The 9,257-nt window shown below is 41.0% G+C and overlaps 1 protein-coding gene across 1 annotated transcript in view; it reads left to right on the forward strand.

Annotated features, from left to right (window-relative positions):
• Positions 1–9,257, forward strand: part of Stxbp6 (syntaxin binding protein 6) — a 215,166-nt gene that overhangs the window by 164,725 nt on the left and 41,184 nt on the right. Inside the window, exons 3-4 of the mRNA XM_005343814.2 lie at positions 1,775–1,905; positions 2,740–2,905. Coding sequence (XP_005343871.1) covers positions 1,775–1,905; positions 2,740–2,905 — 297 coding nt within the window. The remainder of the gene's footprint in view (positions 1–1,774; positions 1,906–2,739; positions 2,906–9,257) is intronic.

The raw sequence follows: 9,257 nt of genomic DNA on the forward strand, positions 1-9,257 counted from the left end.
TGTAAAAATGGTGATTCCCAAAGTTTGCAATAGTCTAGAGCAGTGGTTCTCAACCTTCCTGGTGCTGTGGTCATTTAACACAGTTCCTCATGTTGCAGTGAGCTCCAACTATAAAATTTTCATTGCTACTTCATAATTGTAAGTTTGCTAGTATTACAAACTGTAATATAAATATCTGTGTTTTCCAATGTTGAGGGGACCCCTATGAAAGGGTTGTTCACCCTCTCCCCTCAAAGGGTCATAACCAAAAGGTTGAGAACCCCTGGGCTAGAGGCTGAGAGGCCATTGGTATCTTGTAAGGGGGGTATACTGTGAAGGAATGATGACTTCCTAACCACAGAAGAAAGGGAACTGGTGTGAAATGTTCGAACATTTTATCCAAATATAACTAAACTAATAAGCAACAAGCCCAAACATTATTTGATGTCTAAAATCATTTGCTAAATTCAGTTTAGGAGCAAAAGGAGACTGTAGTAAAGCCATAAGGACAAATTCCATGCTGGACCTGGAGACTCACCACAGCTGAAGGCAAAGTCACCTCGTTGACTTCTCTCTTAGGCTCTCGACTACTTCAGTAATGAGCTGCAGGATACATGAACCATAGAGGCTTTATTTGAAAATATGTGTTTGTGTGCATGCGTACATGGAGCTGAAGTTACAGCCTTCCAGCGTGGGTGCTTGGAACCCAACTCATGTCTTCTGCAAGAGCAACAAATGCTCCTAACTGCTAAGCTATCACTGCAGACCTACAGAGGCTTCTTCTCAGCAACTATTGGAGCAGGTGTTTTCTCTTGCTCATCCCTCGAAACTCTATGCCACCTGCTAAGTGTCTGCATAGTTATTAGAAACACAGGTACAATATTCCCCAGATGCACATTCTTCCTTAAGGCAGCAACTGGGATGAAATGCATTGCGCCAGTGGTTTTTGGCACTATCCCTGCCTGGCTCCTTCGTGATGTCTCATGATTTCGCGTGACTTCCCTGACTTCCACAGACATGACATAGTGGTTCGTTGGAAAGCCTTGTCACGATCTGTAATGACCTCCTCCACCATCCTTGAGCCCTAAATTATCCGCGTAATCAAATGCAGGAATGTTTTGGAGTGCCTGTTTACAAGTACCTGTGCTTGACTTTGCCTGAGAGGTGATGCTGCCCATCTGCCTGCAGAACAGAAGATTAAAAACTACTTAGGGGGGAAAGATTGTCCTGGTCCTCAGGTTTAGGGACTAAAAGAATTCATGTTGGAGCTATGCCCAGAATCCTAGCCAGACAGTCTTAATCAGAGGTAAACTAGATACAAACTGGGTCATGCTATAAAGTCAAGTCTATCACGGAAGCTCCAGTATTTACAGTGAACTACAAAACCGGAAATAGGCCTGGTAACTACCCCCAAGGAATCGGTAACCTTTCCCGCACTTAAAATTCAGCTTTCCTAATGAGTCCTATCTGAGGCCTGCCTGCCCTGCATACCTCTTTCCCTGAGAGCTGGAATTGTGCACTTGTAGCCTCCATTAAATTACTTGGTGTAATTCAGTTAAGATATTTTCAGTTCAATTGGATGAAGACACAAATGAAGCAACAATCGCATTATAAACTGCTGTGAGGCGGGGGGAGGTTATAACTTTATTTTCTCTTGCATGCACTTCTCCCTAAAGGCAGCTCCCATCTTCTCTCCATGCGTGTGCACATTCGATGTCATGTAAAAATAACACTGATTGAGGAAATCAGCCAAATTGCCTGCCCACTAATCTTTTTTTTCCTCTTTGTTTAACAGTGACAAACAAGAAACCCACACAGGCATCCATCACAAAGGTCAAACAGTTTGAGGGCTCCACATCCTTCGTCCGAAGATCCCAGTGGATGCTCGAGCAGCTTCGCCAGGTTAATGGCATCGATCCTAACCGGGTGAGTGAAGTTCTCAATGCTAGGCAAAGGAGTTCTCTTCACACGATAACTCTGCTTGAGCACAGCAGGGGGAATAGTAGCTAGAGCCTTTCTAATGAGGCTATTTCTCTCTTTCAGTTATGTGACCAAAACTCTCCAGTCTATGCTCCTGTCTTAGGGGAAAAATATACATTTTCCATGTTTGATAGGGAAACCCAAGAGATGGCCCATAGGACACTGCTGTCTCCAGCATGTTTCTTAACATAGGGAAGAGCTTAAAGAATCATGTCCCTAGGTATGAACCCCAGGTGTGTCAACATTTCATTTGCCTCTTAATGCCAATAAATTAATGACATTTTAAAATAATGCATTAAGATTTCAACAGAAATGTGTCATGATGTGAGCATGTATTCAAAGAACCTATTTTCTTTGGTGCTCAGGCTTCACTGTCCCCAAACATCAGTGAAGTACTGAAGGAACAGGGGAATTCCTTCCCACCCTTTGCATACAGAAATTAACAACAACAAAAAAGAACAATGTGGAAAACTTAAAGGAATGTTTTTTTCTAGTAATTGGGCAGATACTACAGTCAGCTTTCTGACACACGAGTCTTGACCACTGCAGGGCTAGCCTCCTAGACACATCTCTAAATATAAAAATATTTGGATTTATTTGCTTGACAAACACTTGCAGACTCTCCACGAATTTGGATCATGGTAAAGATAAATGTTACGGTCCATCTTTTTTTTTTTTTTGAGTTTTTATTTTAGCTTTTGTGCCTCTTTTGAAAGGCCAGAGCTCCAAGTGGAAGTTTGTGTGAATTGCGATCACCAGTTACTTCACTGTCTTTTCCAGGATTCTGCAGAGTTTGACTTGTTGTTTGAAAATGCCTTTGACCAGTGGGTTGCTAGCACAGCTTCGGAAAAGTGCACCTTCTTCCAGATCCTCCACCATACCTGCCAGAGGTACCTCACAGACAGGAAGCCAGAGTTTATTAACTGCCAATCCAAAATTATGGGAGGTAAGTGGGCACTTGCACTATTACAGCCATCCTATTTCCCGACACTCATTTTCACATAAGAAGCTGGGCGTTGAGCAACATAATTCAGAACAAACAAAAGCATCAAAATGCTCAGAACTAGTTGATATTAAGGCATGTGTTGTGTGTGTGTGTGTATATATATATATATGTACATCTGGAGGCAAAGGCAGGCTTCCATTCTTCCACGAGAGCCTGTCTTGTTATAAAAAATTGTCAGCATAACTAGAACCGTTTGTACTATGAGAACAAGTCTGTCTCTTTATTAGAAATCCTCAGTTTGATCTCTTTGCTGCCTTTGCTATAGGTTTGTTGCAAAACACTCTTCTGGGTTCCTCCCATTTTCCTTCCTAAGTTTCTTCAAATTCCTCCTAATACAGTACTTATTGTATTAATTTTATAAGATCACTGTGATAGGATACTTGGCAAGAAACATCTGATGGGAGCCAGGATTTGTGTTGGCTCACAGTTCAGAGGAAAATGAAGTCCACTCATGGTGGGAAATGCATTCACAGGGAGGCTAGAGCAGCTGGGTCTGCGGCACAGGGTGCTTACAAAGTAACTTTTTGGGAAGTGGAGAGAGTCTGTAGCCTTCACACTTACACACCCTCTAAGTGTAAGCCCCTTGTTCAAAAGGTTCTGCAACCTCCAAAATCACTGCCCCCAACATAAACCTGTTGAGGGCATTTCATATTCAGACTGTAACACTTTCTATCAAAAGCTTTTCTTGTTCTTTCAGGAATAGCATCCAGAGGTGAGTTAGTATTGTAAGCCAGGCTTAAGGGGCAAACATTGATGCTGGAAACATTTAAGGGTGCCCACATCTATGTTTCCAGTGGCAAGGCCTTTTAGGAAAGCCATGCTGACAAAAATGAAAGCTTTTTGATCACTTGAAGTTGGGGACATATTTTAGAACCTTGGTCTTTCTACTGATCGAGAAAAATATTTCTAAATGTACCAACTTTGCCATCATCAAATACTGAGACGATCCCATTAGAGATGATGCATCATCCCCTTGGATTCTATTTATCTTTCATATGACTATGGGGCAGAATGTATTGCTCTGTGCTAACAGTTGATCTACTCATACTGTGCTATTTCTCCATGAGACGTTGTATTGAGAATACACTGTCTGCTTCATTATTTCCTCTGTGGCTATTTATATTTTAGGGACCTTAGGAGGTCTGTCTTATGCATCAAGGGAGTCCTATACTCTAACTCCCCTGTTTAGTTCTAAAATATGTGGGATGATGAATCATATTATATATATGCACACAATATATAATTATATATAATATATAAATATAAACAATATATAATTATATATAATATAATACATGGTAATGTCATACTGCATGACTCTGAAAGATGAGTGTAGAAGGGAAGTATTAGAATGGGGTATTGTTCCCTGCTATGCCTTTGCTGCTTGGAAATCTTCAAATTAAACCTGCATTAAAATCTCATCCTTAGCCAATTCGTTAAATAGGCAAACAATAGTTTTTGGAGCACTTGCAGCTATTTTTCAATGCACAGTCAATTGTCCAGGAAACCAAGCCTTTACTCATTCTTCATCAGATGGGATTTTCTCTTCTGACCTAACATCAGATTGGTTTCTGCTGTAAGCCATTTTCTTTGTTGAGGTTGGTATGTCCATTAGCTTGCTGGCTGGCTCTCTCCTGTGGCTCTGTGAGAGGCCTCCCCACGCATTGCTTCTCTGTATCCACACTGAGAATGGAGAGTCCAGAAGGAGACCCGACATCGTGGGAGACATCTTTCATATGTTCTTCGTTCACCTGGAATATACTCACGTTCCTCACAGGTCAAACCCAGCTGTGTCTATTGGTCATTGGCCCTATTTTCTGTTACCTTGTGAACCCCAAAGATGCAGCACTGAGATGGGATCCTCATATTTCTAATGCTAATCAGTTGGTGTATATGGTGGACAAAACTCGATTGCTTTCCTCTAGTCAGAAAAAAAATAAGCTAATGAGATCAGTCACCAGAACTAATTCTGCCTCCTGTGACTCAAGGTATTATTCTTATTTATTTAGTTTTTCTTTTATTTTCCCTTAGTTTTCCCAGGAATAACATCTCCTAATAGACTAGAGGATTTCAGTTCTATCATTCTGAGCAGCCATAATTCCTGAGGCTTAGTTTATTGTCGAATTATTTCTTGACTAAGGAACTAAATAATTTACTCTGTTAAATATCGACTGCTCCCACTTTCCTTGGGAGAAAGAGAAAGTTTGTATTGAGCATGCCGTAATTTGCTGGCAGCATATGTGTCCCTAATGAATGCAATTTTTCTTGTTCAAACAGTTGTCTGTCCTTGATAACAGTTGTGCCAACACAGCCTAATGAATTAGTGCTCTTATTATTTTCCTTTCCTTCACTCACACAATTCTGAAACTTAAAAATGGTGTTTCTTGGATGACTCTAGTTGACCCTCTTACTTTTGTGAATCTGTTCCATCTTCAGCAGATTAAACTCCACATAATTTCTCAAAAATTTTTTTTTGAGAAAAAAATCTTTGCTTATCACCTTCTATTCAGGTTACAAGTTGTAGATGCAAATGTTCGTTTTACTTTGAAATGGGGAAGTTTGTGATTTTTTTTTAAAGGAAACTATTATCGTTATTGGTATGCTACCCTCCAACAATCTCTCTACATATGTTTTTTTTTAATTTATTTATTTATTAAAGATTTCTGTCTCTTCCCTGCCACTGCCTCCCATTTCCCTCCCCCTCCCCCAACCAAGTCCCCCCTCCCTCGTCAGCCCAAAGGGCAATCAGGGTTCCCTGACCTGTGGGAAGTCCAAGGACCACCCAATCATCTTTTCTGTAGAGATAATAAATTGTATTTCCAAAGGCTGCATTCATGCCAAGTAAGATGAGGTACATATGTTATCTTACTTGGCATGAATGCAGCCTTTGGAAATACAATTTATTATCTCTGCAGAAAAGAATAAGAATCAGGGTTATGAACTAGCTAGGGAAGGGTCAGGGCACTTGTCAGGAGTGGGGATAAGAGTCCAGCAATGGCTTTCACAGCCCTAATGGCATCTTTCTTAGAGAATGTTACGTGGCTTAAGTGTGACTACTGCTCTGTAGGAACTGTTGAAAACTTTTTAGCCAGAACATTCCTGGATTTTAAAAGGCAACTGGATAGGAGAGATAGACTAGAGGTTGTGGATACTTTTAAACGTCTTCCTTGCCACTTCTTGTGTATACACTGAAAATGATTATCTACTTTCTGTCCCAAGAGCCAGAAATTCATCAAAGACCTTTAAAATCATCTGACTTTGAATTGTTTACTGGTTTTTGGGGGTTAAGGGCTCGAGTCAGAATTTTAGAACAGTTAAAAACACAGGAAAGATGGTGTTGTCATGGCCTTTCAAAGATTCTGAGTGTGTTCCAGTGCTGTCCTTGGAAAAACTGAGATCCAGTGGTTTAAAGTGATTTTATCAATGTCACAGAGAATATATCTGTCCTCTGAATAACACTTTCTTTAGTACCCCTCCAATATAAGGTTATCACCTAGATATCAACAGCTCCATGTCATCCTCCCCCTGCGTTTGTCAACTGTGCAGGCCAGGTGTAATTCTATGCTTCTTTTTCCCATGGGGGAAGGTCAGTTACAAAGAAATGAAATTTTTTTCTTTGACATATTCAAAATTCTCTGCTTTAAAATGGTATTTCCTTGGCTCCAAAGGAGGACAGGCATTTAGGCCTCCTCCTGCTAGTTCATGGTCTGAGAAAGAAGTGAGGACATCTTTGTGGCTGGTTGAAGGCCTTCACGAAATGGAAGCAAAGCTGCATTCCCTCAAAGATGTGAATGGGGACCTGCTGGCAGCTCCTCATTCTTTCATAGCTGTCTCCTTATCTCTAGGTAGCTGAAGATGGTTGACCTAGGGCAACATTCCCAATCCCATTCCTAGTCTTTTTATCCTCTCATGTACCAAGATTCAATCTCTTCAAAATTAAATCCATCTTTCAGTTTTCTGATTCTCCAAACTACCTAGCAACCTGCACAGATGGATGAAACCATTCATAGCTGCTGCAAGGTGATATGGTCATGAGTGGGATCCCTGGAGGTGAAGTATCAAGTTCACATGAGTTGAATATACTTCTGGCATCATAGCTTTTATTTTTCTCTATATCTGTTTTACACGGAGATGATGCTAGAACATTATACTCCTGATAACATATGTATGCTTGAATTTTAGCTCCTGAGAAGAGACTTTCCTTTTAAAGAAATACAGTCAGCTCCAAATAGAGCACTCCTTTAGGTAATGGGAATTCTATTTCTTATTAATTTGAGGTCCCAAGTCTGGCTTTGTTATCTTGCTTGCTTCATTACTCTTAGTAAAATGTGAAACTTTCCCAATGGCTCCCACTCTGTGTTTATGACTTCACCTTTTATAGTGATTGCTGCTGACCTATTTGGATACTTGGTATTTGAGACTCCAGTTTTCTATTTCTAAGTATTTGCATAACATAATGATATAACTTTTGAGAGGAGACTCAAGTCTGAATGCAAAATTTATTTATGCTTCATACACAGCTTATGCACAGAGCCTGAATGTAGATAATAGTCTTAATAGCTCTGAACATGGAACAAAGTTTTTCCACAGAGGAAATGACTGGGTGAATCTTTTTCCCTTACAGATCCTAAGCAACTCTTAGCTTACCCCTGTTTTTCTCTAAAGCCCATCGTGAAATCAGACTGGAATATTTCACATGTCTGTGCCCAGAAACTTTTAGGTTTGGAGGTCATTTTGGTTTATAGACTTTCAGATGAAGGGTATACTAGGAACTATGGACAACTCTCTGGGTCCTGACTACTTCTGTATTGAAACTGCAAAGTCTGTATGGTAATGATAATTTCATTTTCAGTAAGTGGCATAGATTATTTATGGAATAAAATGACTTATTCTCAAGGTGAGCATGCAATAAAGTTTATCTTAAGAGTTTTCCTTGAACACCAAGGCCAAAGGCCCTGACTCATTGGATTATTTCCTAATCTTCTGCTTCTTGCTGTGCCATCCTCCAGTGGCTGTTTGAAGTTCAGGCATGCGCATCTTCTCTTGTCCTTGATCCCGCGGGTGATCCTCAGCCCTGCCCATGTGTCGGGCACTGAGCTATCCATTTATGTACACCCACAAAGTGGGCACTCTCACCACCTTAATTCACCTTCCTGGTGGGCATCAGACTTCAAAAGCAAACTGCACATTGGCAAGGTAATGGTCACACTGCATTTTAAGGGATGGCTAACAGCTGACAACGGGGCAAGATGAAATAAGTTTTCTCTTATTCCAGCAGTTAATCCAGACAGTTTGATTTCTATGTTAACTATATTCAGAATTTATAACACAGCAGATTTCTTTCTCCGGGAAACAGCCTGTTTTGAAGAGCCATATATTTGATCAGCAGCAAAGGTATTTCGGACACATTGCCCTTGTGCACTCTCTTCTTCAGAAGATGGTATAAAGCCCAGATTCTGAGCACTATTAGAATGCCAGAAACACAGATGCCTCTGATGTCTCCTTCGTCCCAGGCTGCTCTTTGTCTGTCCCTGCTGATTGGTGTACTAGAAAGGAAGGCCAAAGGACTCTACTCTCTTCCCCACGGGTGGGCAGAATGCAAAGACTGAATCACAATGTGACTTTGTATTATACTTCTTTTTCCACAAGTAAAGCAAGGCCATCCTTGTAAAATGTGGGAATAGACTATGTCACCTTGTGAATGTCCCGGGCTCAGATAGTGTAAAGTAAGACAACACGAAATGAGGAGAGGAGGTGGAAATGGCTCAGCGGGTGAGAATGTTTGCCACGCAGCGTGAGGACCTAGATTCGGATCTCCAGCACCCAAGGAAAATCCCAGGTGTAGCTATATATCACGACCTCTACCACTGTTAGAAAGGGTACAGGTACAAGGTTCACCAGGGCATCCTGGCTACCCAGCCCTCTCCAGTTTCAGCGAGAAATCCTGCTGCAAAGGCATATGGTGGGGAGTAATATAGGAGGCCATGTAGCCTCTGCATGTGTGCACATAGGTTCACAGGTCTGCACTTACAACATATATACATCATTCACATATGCCACACACATGTGCATGCATGACTTCTTTTTTAACTTTACAAATACTCTTCGAATTAAACTATAATTACATTATTCCTCCCCCACCAACCCTTCCTATGCAGACCCGACCCACACCCTTCCCGCTCTCAAATTTGTTGCCTCTATGTCTTTAATTATTATTAAAATATACAGCAAAAAGCTGGGCATGGTGGCTCATGCTTTTAACTACAGCACTTGGGAGACAGAGGCAGGCAGA

This window comes from Microtus ochrogaster, chromosome 1 (assembly GCF_000317375.1).
Source record: "Microtus ochrogaster isolate Prairie Vole_2 chromosome 1, MicOch1.0, whole genome shotgun sequence".
In the NCBI taxonomy this organism is placed as follows: domain Eukaryota; kingdom Metazoa; phylum Chordata; class Mammalia; order Rodentia; family Cricetidae; genus Microtus; species Microtus ochrogaster.